General features: G+C 45.9%; 1 protein-coding gene across 1 annotated transcript in view; it reads left to right on the top strand.

Annotated features, from left to right (window-relative positions):
* The window catches only part of atrx (ATRX chromatin remodeler), a 30,851-nt gene that overhangs the window by 13,754 nt on the left and 2,271 nt on the right, over positions 1-14,826 (top strand). Inside the window, exons 25-32 of the mRNA XM_069669291.1 lie at positions 410-566; positions 718-818; positions 1,593-1,701; positions 1,809-1,986; positions 2,134-2,325; positions 10,541-10,690; positions 13,028-13,144; positions 14,692-14,787. Coding sequence (XP_069525392.1) covers positions 410-566; positions 718-818; positions 1,593-1,701; positions 1,809-1,986; positions 2,134-2,325; positions 10,541-10,690; positions 13,028-13,144; positions 14,692-14,787 — 1,100 coding nt within the window. The remainder of the gene's footprint in view (positions 1-409; positions 567-717; positions 819-1,592; positions 1,702-1,808; positions 1,987-2,133; positions 2,326-10,540; positions 10,691-13,027; positions 13,145-14,691; positions 14,788-14,826) is intronic.

The raw sequence follows: 14,826 nt of genomic DNA on the forward strand, positions 1-14,826 counted from the left end.
AAACATTAAAATCCTGCTCATTAAGCCTTTTATTCCTGTAAACAGAATGTCAAATGAGCTGGTATGTGTTCAATAACTTTGTCTGCACCAGCACTGTGTGCAGGAAACCCAGTTTTTGGTACCTAACAGCTCTTTTATTGTTGCCGTGGTATCGAAACAGCTATCTAGTATTGTTTTATTTACTAGCATCATATCGAAGTTTAAATCTAGTATCGTGACAGCCATTGTATTACATCTAAAACGAGAAGAAAAGTCTCTAACCTGGTGCCATCAAGCATTTGGTGCTTTACTGAGCGTCTCAACATATAAGAGAGAATTAAAGGGATCTATTTTAATGACGTTCTTGTAGAGAAATTTGTGAACGTGGAACGTCTCTTGTTGACGACTAATCTGTACCTTTGTGCATCAGCGACACCTCAGCCCACCGGCTCAGCACCGGGGAGCCCCACTCCTGACTGGCACAAGGAGTTTGTAATCGAGGCGGACGCTGAGATCCTGGAGCACTCGGGGAAGATGGTGCTCCTCTTTGAGATCCTGCGCATGGCAGAGGAAGTAGAGGAGAAAGTGTAAGTGTGTCCGCACAAATACAACCATTTGACCTTTTCTGTTCTGCAGCTGGTTTGCAGTCTGACGGTAAAGTGTTTTAGTTCGTCACAGACTCAAATAAAGCCGTGGTTAAGCAACATTTGTGCTTATTTCCTCCTTACCTGCCCTCAGGTTGGTGTTCAGTCAGTCTCTCATCTCTCTGGATCTGATTGAGGATTTCCTGGAGCTTGCTTGCAGAGCCAAAGATGAAGACAAAGTCTCTCCGTACAAAGGTACGTTTTTATTGCAGTCTGGCAGGGCCTCTTATTCAAGGGTTCTATACTCAGCCGACATGCCTTCACTGAATGATCCTTCAGTTGTCTGTGATTAGCTTCCCCTCTTAATGTTGTGTTTAAAAGCTTTTGGTTTCATTGTGTGCAAAGATAACAGAACATAGCTTATGATTAAAAGCCGTCTTGGATTTACGGAGCTGGAGGAGCCCCGCTATTTCTTTTTTGTGGTTTTACACTGAAGTCTTCAAACTGTCTGAGCTGTGAGTGAGCTTTGGATAAGGCCAAAGTATTTTCATATGGAGATGCAGGTTTCACACTTGTAAGACAGCCCATGTGCAACATGTATTCTTGTACACACTGGTGTGCTTATTACCCTTAAACACACACAAACACGCCACCGCTGGTGTAAGGTCATGTTCCTAATTAAACCTCAGCAGCTGTTTTTACTTTCATTTTGAAAATGATTAGACCTTGACTTTTTATTCCACAAAAAAATGTTTGCTCAAGGGTTTGTAATTTGTAATGAAAAGATCACAGTGCCGTAATTGGAAACATACTGAAGTGTTGGTTATGAAGGCTGGTAGGGAGGGGTTGGCCATCTTGAAGGCTAAACACAGCTGGCCTCTAACCAACACTGCCATCTTTCTGCTGTCTGCTAATGCCCAAACTAAGTCCTTCTGACAAGGGAAAGGCGTCGCATGTGTGGCTTTTTGAAGCAAATATGTGGATGTTGAGTAGCTGTAGCAGATTTCTAAACTGTACATGTCTGTGAAGGTGATGGCAAGTGGTTCAGGAACATTGACTACTATCGCCTTGATGGCTCCACCAATGCCTTGACCAGAAAGAAGTGGGCTGAAGAGTTCAACGACACCAGTAACATAAGGTAATGTACTTCTTATTTTCACGGTTGATGCTATAAATGTAAAGGACTAATTGAACTGTGTTTAGAATGAACTCACCCCTCTCTCTCCCTCTCCTTTACTTTCTTAGAGGTCGTTTGTTCCTCATTTCAACACGAGCCGGCTCTCTTGGCATCAACCTGGTGGCAGCTAACAGGGTCATCATCTTCGACGCCTCCTGGAACCCCTCCTACGACGTCCAGAGTATCTTCAGGGTCTACCGCTTCGGACAGATTAAGACGGTCTTCGTGTACAGGTTCCTGGCCCAGGTGAGATAACCAAGCTGCTGGAGAAGCTGTTCAATGTGTCGGTATACATCTCTGCGGCTTCAGTGAGCCTTGCCTGCAACATCTCAGCGTGACTGTGGATTACTGCGACACTGGCTGTAATACTTTGTCCTTTGCTCTCTCTTTCAGGGTACAATGGAGGAGAAGATTTATGACCGGCAGGTAACCAAACAGTCTCTGTCATTTCGGGTGGTTGACCAGCAGCAGATTGAGAGGCACTTCACCACGAACGAGCTGGCCGAGCTCTACACCTTTGAGCCGGACATGGCGGAAGATCCCTCAGAGAAGAAGAGCAAGAAGGCCACGCCCTTGCTCCCTAAGGTAAACATGCTTAAATGGGAGCCTTACATGTGCTTGGATACATCAAATATGTATTTTTGTAAGGCCGAGCATATTGTTGTGAATTAAATTCAGAATAACTCGCTTGTGTTATCTGATTTTATCTAACCATTCAATGGGATTTCATGCTTGTCTTCAAACTGATCCCCACAGGAAATGCAGAAAAGCAACCTGAAAGTCATTAACAGTAGTAAAATAGTCTTTTTTTTGCCTTCCAGAAACATGGCTCAGAGTGCCATTTTAAATGCCAAGCTTTGTTTTCCCAGAATTGCACTGAGTAGTATGTTGTTCTTTTGAAGTTTAGCACCTAAGTTATAAACTGTTATTTAGACTCGATGCCAGCTTGTATCCTGCTTGGCCTTTCCGGGATCTTTCTATTTCTTCTTGTTTCCTTTCATAATCCTCCGCCAGCCGCGTCTCTCCTTCATGCAGGTGCTGTGTCACTATTTGAGCCCCCTGGGGTTTAATAAGAACACACAGCCCTTACATGGACCATCCAGCCCCGCACAGCTGCAAAGATTTGTCTGTTTACTGCTATTTACTAAATAGTCTTCTCATTGCAACACTGCTGCTGCCCGGCTATAAACCTGCTCTCCTCTTTTTCTCTCTTTTTAATCATTCCTTCCCCATTGATCTTTGATTTACTCCCGTCATTGGCCGCTCCTTCCCTTTCCGAGTTTATTCAGATCATCTTAAGTGGTTCTACCTCTTTGTTTTTGTTGGACCTGAGTTGCTCTGCAAAAATCTGTAAACAGAATAGATAAAAGAAACACCGTGCATCCAGCTTGCTCGCTCTTTCACCGGACAGTTGAGAGGCCTTTCGGTGCACCTTAATGGAAAATCTGTTTTCCATTTGCGCTGTCAAATGATCTTTATCGCTATTCCCTCCATGGGTATTAACAGGTAGAAGCTCTGCATGAATCCACTCAGCCGACAGCCGATATCATTGCTCTCACCTTCCATATTCCTCTAAACCGGGAGCAGTCCACTAACAGTGCAGCGGAGCACAGTTGGAGATTTGAAGAGGAAAGATGTGTTCATTGAGCCGCAGCCCGTTAGATGTGTATGATCTTTAATGAGCCCGGTGACATTTATGTGACACAGTATTAAAGACGGAGAGGCTGACAAGCTCTTTAACAAGCCGACCTGTTTTGGCCGGGGGGTTAACTGTGATGTGGCAGCCGGACTGCGGTATTGCGGAAGGAATTCGCCGTCTGGAATGATGTGAAGATGAGTCAGACGCCCTTCATCAGTTTGGGCCAACGACACAGACGGAGAGAGGGATTCGAGCCACGACAGAGGGAGTTTTGTGCTTCTGCTCCTAAACTCTGCACACTGGGAGGTGTTGTTGACTTACAGGGTGAGAGAGGGCATACTGATTTAAACTCTGGTCACACAGTGCCCAGAGGCAGAGTTGGAAATGTATCCTCAAGAAGCTGATTGGAGTTGCTTTCCTCTTGTCTCGTCAACTTCTCTCTGCTATTAATCCCACCTACCTTCCTGCTCCACCTTCCCCGCGTTATCCTACCTTGATATCCACTTCCCTCTGCCTTGTCCTTACTCACGTCCTCACTCTCTTCCCCGTCTTTCCCCCGCCATCTTCCCGACCATCTGTTGCCCTGACTCGCCACTCTACCTTTTAATGTTCAAAGCGAGCTCAGTAAAGTTTTTTTTTCCTTTTTCTCCCTCTGGCCTACCCCTGCATCATGAAGGGTCATTATTTAAACCCCTCTCTTAAAGATCTCTCTGCGCTCTTCAGAGACACTAATTGGAGACAAAGGAAGCAGGAGCACTTCCCCCTAATAACAAAGAAGGTCCTCTGAGCGCAGACATGAGATTTTGACTCCCCACCCACCCATCCTGTGACACCCTCACCTATTTCCTGTTCATCACACTCGTCTCTTTTTCATCTCACATGTGACCACATGCATAATGAGAAGTTAAGATAAGAGTTTGTTATATATACCTCCTCAGTGTTCTCTTCAAATGTTGCGTTATTGTGCGCTGCCTGTCAGGCTGCCAGGCTGTGGGCGTACCTTTACTGTATGTGCTCCCAGCAGGTGATGGCTGCAGTGGTCATTAGGCTCTGTCAGGTACCAGGAGGCTGCACTCAGGCCACAATTTAGACCGGAGCAGACTGGAGCAATAAGCCACACCATGCTTGTCTCATTAGGGGAAGGAAGTCACTTTGACCTTGAAGGAAAGACCCGCCTCAGATACTCTGTAAACATTATATATCATCAGTCCGTGATGTTCACTAGATTAAAGGCTTATTTTATGATGAAGCTTGCCTTGTCTACATGGGTAAGTGGTTTCTCATACTCATACCAGAATGCTTTTTGCCAGCTTTCAGAAAACACGTCCGAGCTTGTTGCATTGCAGGTGGAGAGAACACTAATGATAGTAACAGCGAGGGGCCGAGCTGTTGCAGGTGAGAAAAAGCGAGAGCACGGGGCCACGTTTGCTGCTCTGATGTGTTGAGACTTCGTCTGCCTCGTGCGGGAGGAATCTTTGTGTGGTTGTTGAACGTCATGCAGCAACACGGTCGTAGAAAGAAGTTGTTACTTATTTTAGTTTGTTAGATTGTGATTTTTCTTCTTGTGGGTGTGCAGGAGAAGACAGGCTTATTTGGACAGGAGGCCAGGTATATTTGCTGAGTAATTCTTACCTGTGTTGAGTAGGGTCTGCTACACACACACACACACACACACACACACACACAGGTGTCCTCTGGTGTGTCCACCCTGTAAATGTATTCATTGAGTTGCAACCTCTCTTTGTAATATAGACCTACTTACACTGTTGCTCCAAAGGAAATAGAAATGTACGACCCAAATGCGTCTATTATTTGAAAGCTGGCACACTGACCCATGCAGAACCGAGAAATGTCGGACCCGACACAGGAAACAGACCCGATCAGCACTGACTTCACAGCTGATTGTTATCAAGTTAATGTAAGTCAGCTGTCAAAACAAAACCTTTTGTCCTACCTGTGTGACGTAGCCTTCTCCCCTGTGCTTGGCCGTGCATATAATCCATCCTCCTGCCAAGAAAGTTCATAAAACGCATCCAGGTTTTCTGCTATCCATGTCATGTGGATAAAAACAGCGATGCTAAGCCACTTGGTATTTCAGATTAAAATTCCACTTGCTTTCACGCAGACGGATGACAAATGCGCTCCTCGTTTAGAAGCAGTATTGTCGTTTTGTAGCATGTAGCATAATAAAGATAACTTTGACTATTTGTCCTGTTGAACAATGATAACGATTACTCTTTGCCACGGCTGCTAACGTTAGCTTTTCTCGTTTACTATCATCCGTGTTGTCCGATTCTGACCTGTGATCTGACCCTTCACCTCCTGAGTAAAAGCAGCCCGAGCACTCGCTCGGCCAGGTCATCGGTGCCACCTTGTGGCCAAAGCTGCACTTTGCTTTCCACAGTGACCAGCGCTTTCTAATCACCGCTGGGTCTTCCCGGATCCACTCGGGTATTACACATAAGTTTGAACAGACCTGGAACCCCAAGTTATAGAACGAGTCCAGACCCGGATCTTGTAGCCCACATAAAACATCCTGAGGAACCTGGGTCCTCGGGTTCTGGTGGACCCATGAAGACCTCTAGTTTCCTAGCTTTCCATTTTCAGTACGTCACCTGCTTTTGTAAAAACTGAATCGCAGGTGAAAAATTCACTTAGTTAACAGGCCGGGCACTTAGCTCTATTAAACATACTGCTTATGAAGAAAGTGAACAGAACAGACACAAAGCACAGAGACACGGAAAGAGGCAGGGCAAGCAGCTGTGGGCAGTAAGAGAGCAGAGTTGTAGGCGTGTGTGTGGGGAAAAGAGAACCAAAGCACTGTGGAGAACAGCTACATCAAACTCGCACTGAACAACCTCACCTCGACTCTTTTCCCCTTCCAGTCCAGTGTGACCATCATACTCTCATTGACTCCTTGTGAGTCCCTCTCGACCTGCACGTCCAGCTCCTGCCGGCCGGCCCTTGTAGCGAGCTCTTGTAGAAATACACCCCCCACACACACGCACTGCTGCTGGCTGAGGCTTGTTTTTATAGGAATGTGGTATGTTTATTGTCTTTGTATAGCCCTTTGTGACATGTGTGATTTTGTTTCTTTGTTAATTGACTGACAGCTAGATAAACCCTGTGACTTGCGCAGGCCCCAGAGGGTGTAAAGACAACGTGGTCCTCAGGGCGCGGGTGGCCTCTTGATGTGGGGCTCAGCGCCCGGAGCTGAGTGCGTCTCTGTGAGAGAAACTGTTTAGAGCAGGCCTGAAGGGTTGTGTGCATCACTTGCGTGTAACTGGGGGAGAGAGAGTTTTGACTGGCTATGTTTAGGTATTACAAATATCTCAGCCACTTGCATTCCTGCTGTCGGGATCCTGTCTTGGCCCCCTCTGTTGCTATGGCTAACGCACCTGTGCGTCAAAAACAGTTTCTGGCAGTCACAGCCACTTTAAATACATTTAGAAAACATCATTGGGTTTCCCAATTGAGGGTCACCATCTTTATGTAGCTTTCTTCCCTTTTACTCCTTATTCTTCACAACTTTAATCTCTTCTCCTGCACATGGACTTCCTCCTGTGTGGTGTTTTTCTCTGTTAACTAGGAGTTAATAGCTGTGGCAATGACAGGAGTAAAATAAAGTAGTCACTGTAGAAGCATGGTTAAAGCGTGCTCAGCACAATAAGCGGTCGTTTACGTGCAGGAAATTGGGCTAACGTGGTTGAGAATGTTCTCAGCTCGAGAAAATATTTGATAACGCGGCCAAGAACCCCGCCGGCAAAGAACCCAGAGCTATTAATGCAAGCGGGTGTTTAATTGCATCAGACCCTTTACAGTTAAGCGCCACCTAAACTCTATTGGTAAAGTACGCGTCGGCGTCAGTGCCAAGTTGTAAAGTCTACATGAGGCCTGCTTATGTCGACTCCCAGGTTTTCATCTTTCTGATCTGAGAACTGCTTTACATCATTTATGGACTGCTGGCAGGCTCGCCGATTTCATAACATATACACATGTACAAGAAATGGGCTGAAGGAGGGCATAAATTGTTCTGTCAATAGAAAGAATGGAACACGATTCAAACAGTGGTAAATGTCTTACATGTTGGTGCCTACAGGTTGTTTTCCTTTGCTGACCGTAGGGCTGGCTTTACATCAAAGAGCAACTTGCAGGTTGGAGACCCCAGTGAATCAAAGTGTAGGAAAATTATTTAGTAATTGTTAGATTACAAAGATTTTGTAAAAGTTTTCTTTTATTTCCGCATCAAAACAGACGACCGTTACATAAGGGAGTCCCGCCAATTAATGCCGAATGATTAATTAACATGAATAAATATGGATCTAAATCCCAGTGTTGTCATTGAAGATGAAGAAATTGTTCATTCATATGCAAACGCCGCACCACAGGCTTATTATTATGAGCCTGTTAGCCGTCAAAGAGACTGAGGCGTCATTGAGCTGTAGTGCGACCAGAACCAGCGGATAACGGGGCAGGAGTCGGGATGAGTGACCGGCGTTAGCTAGCGATATCTACCGCTGTGCTCACATCACAACATTCAAAGTTTATCACACACCAAAGGCTCTAACAAATCATGAGTAGTAGCAAGTGGGAGATTTAATACTTACCCATTACAGTTACTAAGCTTTACTGAAAACAGCCACGTTTCCCTCTAAATCTGTGCCCTAATGTCTCGTAAATAATATGAAATCAAAGATTCACCTTTTCCATTTTCAGACGAGTGGAGTATTTATGTAGTAAAAAAATGTAACCTGCAAGTTGCACTTCAGCTTCACATTTACAGACCTTTTGATGACTCGGAGCTTAAGTGCTGTTTGGAATCAGGACTGCAGATTATCGAGCCTCTATAGAGACTGAACCTGTCGCGATTCTTTACTCAAGACTGACGAAAGCCTTCTTAGCCTCGGCCACCTCCATTGCTACATCTGAATGCTCTGTAATCCCAAATGCCACCACTCCTTCCAGAATTTCCCCCCATGTGTGCTCCACACATTTATTTTCCCTGACTACAAGTGGAGCTGAGTGGGGTAATTTAGCTCTTTCTCTCTGAGCATCTGCCCACCCAGCGTCTGCGGCTGCCTCTCTTCCCCTGCAGTAAAGCGATAGGCTTTAACATGCAGCTCCATCAGGATGACAATAGCCCAGGTCAGTTTACCTACAATCATTAGTGCTGGCTCGGGACACACACACACACACACACACAGGATGGAGATGGACCAGACCACCCCAGAGCTGCTGCTGGTGGGGATTACTTTGGTATCCCAGAATGCACTGGGTTCTAGTGGGAGTCTGTGCTGTCATTTGACCTGCAGCTCCGATGGCCCGTAACCTGGTGCTCCTCTCTCATGCTTTTAAAGAAAACTGTACATGTTAGACAAATTGCAGCTTTCTTCCACACATACTTTAAACGTAGGAGGATAACAGTAGCCAACAAATTCCCAAGTGTGGTGTTTGTAGAGCAAGTGTTCAGATGAGCTGAGCGACCTGGCTGTTGTGACAGTTTATGTTTCTGCAGCCATCAGGACTGTAGCTGCCAGCTCTTGTTGTGGACCAGTGCCTGTTGGCTGTGGCTGTAGCTGACTTAATAATAATCCAGCTCAATCTGTTTCAATTAGGAATGCAAGTTGCACAAAATATTGCAGGAATTGCTTTCAAACTGAACTCTGATTCTAGGAGGCAGAGGTTTTTGTTTGTTTGTGTCATAGTCGGAAATACCTGCCGTCCCTCTCCTCCTTCAGGCCGCACAGCAGGCCAGTCGCAATCTATGAAGGTGGAAGTCATTTCTGTGTTGACTCTATACCAATGCTAACATAAGTGCCTGAGCTGGCATCCACCGTGGCATCTATCTGACCTTGTGCCCACCTGTATTGGCAGAACAAACCATAATGGATGCCTTTTATCCGAGTCAGGCCACAGGCTCTTCTGTGCTTTTATGTCCTAATTAGAGAGCAATGCAGCGGTTGAATCGCTGGCTGTGCCGCTGCTCAGAAATGTCTGGTTGTTCAGGGGTGGCCTGGTTTTGTCCTGATTAAGTGTGATGGCTGGGAAACATAAACATGTGTCAATGAGGAGCACAATCAGGTCCAGGGCTCCGGTGTTGTAGGCCGATGGGGATGCGGGTGTGTAGCTCTGCGGCCCTGTCTGCTCCTACCTGTTCCAGCCACCGTGTCTGTCACTTTCTGGAGATGTGAGGCCTCAAAATAGGGTCCCGTGTAGCTGTCTCGCAGCTCACTTCTACCCCCTCTTAAAGGGATCCAGTTTCACCCCATCTGGTCTGATGTTTATTTTCTGTTTATTCAACACAGGTCTGCAATCACTGCTTAATTTCATAGTTTGGTGTTTCTGTTTTGGTCTTTTTTTTTTGACCGCCTTAATACCAGTGACGTCTATGATTAATTTCGTTTGCGGCTTCACACTCATTGTCACAGTTCAAAGTGAGACGGAGAGAGGAAAGAGAGGAGAGCAGAGAGTTGGCCCGTGTGGAGGTTAATGATGCAACTTCTGTATGACGTTGTTTCCAGATTGCAAAGTTTAATGTAAAGCGAAGTCGAGACAAAGAAAAGCAAACGTGCTGCAGGGAGAGTAATTTAAACCATGTTTGTGTGAGCGGAGCCTGGCCCGCTCTCTTAATTTTTCTCAGGTATTGTTTTCAATAACAATGTAGTCATGGAAACCTAAATCCAACCCCCCACCCCCAATTTATTTACTTATTTTTGGTTGTTCTTTTTAACATGTCCTTTTAATCCTCTTACCGGCAAATCAAATGTTTTTGATGCAGCAACAGTGCAGTCTTACTTCCTTGTGTTGCAGTTTGGCTTGTCCTGGTGGCCTTGCTGTTGATAAGCATACCATAAACTGTGATTGCCACTGGTTTTAATCCTATTGTTGCATTTGTTCCCATTCAACAGTGTTGACAGTATTAGGGAAAGAGAAAGCAGCTAAAACCTGTTTCAGTGTTTATCAGGGAATCTGACTATTATATTATACTTAAAAGAAAAGTGTGAACCTGTTATTTAATCATTAACAATCAATAAAAGCTTACATGCAGCTACTCTGAATATACAGTAACCTCTATAACTCAGGTGCCTTCTTAATCTCCTCTCCCCTCCAAGGATGACTTTAAACCCACCATGATTTCTTTCTTCATCTTCCCTGCTGTAGGATCCCTTCCTGGCTGAGATGCTGCAGAACAATAAGGACCAGATCGCATGTTACCACGAACATGACTCCCTGCTGGACCACAAGGAGGAGGAAGCCTTGAGCGAGGAGGATCGCAAGGCAGCCTGGGCTGAATATGAAGCGGAGAAAAAGGTGGGCAGGGAGAAAGTGCGCACACGCAGACATGCATGCTAAGCACAGCTTTGAAACCACATGCACGAGAGCTATGTGGACAGGAAATTGTGATAAAATGAACGTTGGAACCGATAAACTCCTGACAGTTCTACTCAGTTGAGTCAGGTGTAGATCGGTGTCATCACTGCGCTGCATTATAATAAACTGTTAGGAGTGGGCAGTGCTTAATGTGGCCCAGGACACGTGCGCACACACACTGCCAGACGTATGTGGATAAATGCGTCCCAGAGCACCTCCGTATGTGGCCTGAGTGATCATGTCTGCATCAGTCCGTCCTGGGTGTGTTAACACCTGTACTTAAGGCAGATCAGGTGTGATGAGGTTCTTAGTTACAGCTCAGTTAGCAGCCCCTCAATAGACATCTTGTGTCTGCAGAAGAGGGCTGGAAAGACTGGAAGTGAACCTGCTTTATTTGATGTTTTCACTGGATGATATTACCATCTGTTTGTTTAGAAGAGGAGGAGAGCTCTGCAGAAAATTCAGCTCCCATTAAATACCTTCTGAACGACCAACACTGATGCAATCCTTATGGGAAAAACCAGAGCTCTTAGAAACAATGCAAGCTAATGTTATCAGCAGCTCAGCTGACAGCACCTCCTGACATGCTCCGTCTGTCAAAGGGCAACGGAAAGACAAAGAATTGTGATAAACCGGTGGCCGTCATTTCTCCACATCATTGACATCAAAGTGCGAGCTATACAAGTCGGTGTTCAATCGGTATAATCTTATATCTTATCATGGCTTAGAATAAGCAGATGACAGCCCCCCTCCACCTCAAACCCACACTTTCTTCATTTCATTTTGGACCACCGTCAGGCTGACGATCAAATCACTCACAAGTTGTCTAAGCCGTCTCAGTGTTACTTACTGCAAGTACTTCAGGTCCTCAGAGGGTTCGGGACTCTTCTTCTGTCTCTGTTAGACTCCTCACTTTTTCTCTCTTTTCCTCGTGCACCCCCCTCCCTCCTTTTTCTTGTGGGACAAATCAATGGGCAATTAGTGGGGTTTATTTGGAGAACTGTAAGGAGGGAGGGGGTGATGTAAGAGAGCAGGAGCAGGTCTCCTCTCCCCCCCGGTGTAATCCTAGATTCTAATTCACTCTAATGATTATTTTTCCAACACGCTCTCCCTCCTCTGCCCTCTGTGTGCCTTAAGCGGCTTTTCCCTCCGAGCTCCTCTGCTTTTTCGAGAGAACAGAGGGTTCCCAGTCGCAGGAACAACAGCGGCGCTGAGGTCGAATGTGAGGATTTCAATTGCGTTTGCATCTCCGGCAAGATGCACAAGTAGCCACTTTTCAGATGCTGTTCAGTATCACGCTGTGTACGCCGAGCTTTGTAGAAGAAACAACTGGAACGTAACCCGGCCTCTGCTAATGTCTTCACGACTGAAGGGTCGGCCTGTGGTGGCCAGGAAAAGCTATGTGTATGAATATCAGATTTGCAACTCAGGAAATGGGAAAACCTGTGAGAACATGATCAGGCGCCCAAAACTAAACTGAACCCAGGTGCCCTCGGACTCACTGGGAAGATTTCAGCTCACAGAGACTCGTGCCATAAATTTAGATTTCAGACGCTGCGTTTTGGAAAAAGAAGTGTAGAGTTTGTTTCTGAAGCACGTGTGAGGACGCAGCTGAAGTCGGAGAGCGACTGCTTCTTAATAACAAACCTTAAACGTGAAGAGCGTGCGTGTGTGTGTTCGCGTGCGTTTGGGTTTCAAAGTTGTTTTGAGGATTTGTTATGTTTGGGCCTGCACACCTGTCTCTGACCAGGTCCAAAGACCCCCACTGTCCCCCAGCACACACGCTAACTCGCACACACCCCTACATACCGGATGGCCAGATTACAGGGCACGGGGAAAACCATCTGCAGCAGAGGCTCAATTACACACAAACATTGGCATCCTGCTGGCCTTTACTGGGACGAGACTGTTTACTTCAGGTCACTACTCTCACACAGACAAACACACACAGCGCAGAAACGCACACGCATATTTAATGCAGGAGGAGCGGGCAGACACCAGGCAACAAGTTGTATGTGTGAAGAGATGAAAGCTCTGCTGTCAAGATCACTGAGTGAACGTCGAGTTAAGAGCAAGACAAGGCTCCGTGTGAACGAGGGCGACAGGCGAAGTGAACTGTCGACACTGATGGCGTACTGTCTTTCCCATCATGCCCTTGGTGGCTCTTAACACCTGCCTAATTGATGTGTACTAATCCTGCTCTTCTGTTGGATGTCGGGGGGGCCTCTGCCTGCCTCCTGGCCTCTTCTCTCTCCCTCTCTGCCTTTCATCTCTCAGGGTCTGTCCATGAGGACCAACTACCAGACACAATACTCCCAGATGGACATGGGCTCCTCCAGCTACTTCTCCTACAACGTGGCGGCTTTGGCCTCCATGACCAACCAGCAGCTGGAGGTAAGTAATGAGCTCCACATGCCCCTCTTCTGCCTCGCACTCCTCCCTCTCTCCTCCCCCCACGGCATGGAGCCCCACATTCCTCAGACCCCACTGCTAATTGTGACAACAGCCTAGTGGCCGACATGCAGGTTCTTATACTTCATGTCTGGGGCAGCAGCTATTTATACGCGGTGACAGATCTGACTGAGGGAGAGCACCGTCTGTGTTTTCAGTAAGGAAGTCAGGAGTGCAGAAACGATGTTGTTGCCTCTGTGTCTTTGAAAGCAGAGACTTTTATTAACTTGTGAAAGAGATCAGCTGTAAAGAATGTCATGCAAACAAACATTTAACTGATGGAGCTACCAAGTCTTTATTGGTTACTTAGAGTCTTTGGACCAACCAACTCCTGTGAAAGATATTTCTTCACCATATAGTCGGTAACTTTATCCGCCTGCCGTTTGATGCACTGCAGAGTCAATAAAGTTCAGCTTTGTTGCTGGAATTTGACTGAATGATGCAGCATATTTGCAGGCCGTAAAACAAAACAATGAAGAACTGCACAGTTTGTGTTAAATCTCCAAGTTTGTGTCGGTGTAAACATTCATGTAAAGGTATTTTAAACAGATATCTACAGATAAATAATCTGTTTGCAGAGCGAAAAAAGGCAGCAGGCATTGGTCAAAATGAAATCCACCATCGTCTGATGACGAATGCCATTATGGTAGGAAAAAAAGCAAATTTCGCTCTGTGCCCTGGAAAACCTCGGCCAGACTACGTAAAACACGTCATCTGGTGGAGGCCAGAGAGCTTGCTAAACGACACTTCCTCACTCTAGGACGCTCGCCTCCGATGTCATGTCTCGTTCAAAATCGTCAGGTTTGAAATGTAGACTGCAGACCTGAAGATTTTTTAGATGATCCACCGGTATATCCTCCTCGTCTTTCAGATTCTGTACCGCTCTGAGCCATTGCCTGCAGCTAAAACCTTAGTATTTCACTCCAGCGTCTCTCACTGGGCCGTTCCTTTCAAACAGAGGGGCACAATGCATGCTGGGTGTTGTAGGAATGTAGAATGGGTGAAACCACGAGCTGTACAACTTTCTCCACAGCTATGGCGCCAAGTTGAAATATTATTGCTTCTATCGATTACAGAGAACACCAGCTTTGACTGACAGAGCGAACTGCTACTTAATAGCTTTTTAAATTAATCATCTATTTTCAGCTTTGGGAACAATTAAAGGAAAAACAGCAAAAACTGTCTTAGTAAGGTTCAGACAACCACATGCTGTTTGAAAACCTTGATTACACCTTTCCATTGATACTACACAAATCGCAATGACCGTATTCAGCGTGTTATTCCTCTCCAGTTGCTCGTCAGGCTGTAAACAACAACCAGTTCACAGAACAGGAAATGTTGCCCATAAAACACAGCACAAAAATATTGCCCATTGCCCCCCAAGGCCAAATAGTCGTGAGAAGATAGCTGATTGGTTCCACGGTTAACATGTCAATAAAATGAGAGACGCTCACCATGTTTCATTATTTGCATCCCCTTTTTGTGATCAGGAACTCATAAACCAGGGAAGACAGAAAGTCATTGAAGCAACAAATGCATTGAAGACGTTTTCCCGCGAGTCAATGGAAGATACTATCGCCAGAGTGGTGAGTGTCGCAACTTGTGCAACACAGTCTTGATAACTT

Source organism: Semicossyphus pulcher, unplaced genomic scaffold (genome assembly GCF_022749685.1).
Source record: "Semicossyphus pulcher isolate SPU_LCO1_2020_fin unplaced genomic scaffold, fSemPul1.0.p SCAF_2, whole genome shotgun sequence".
Classification (NCBI taxonomy): Eukaryota; Metazoa; Chordata; class Actinopteri; order Labriformes; family Labridae; genus Semicossyphus; species Semicossyphus pulcher.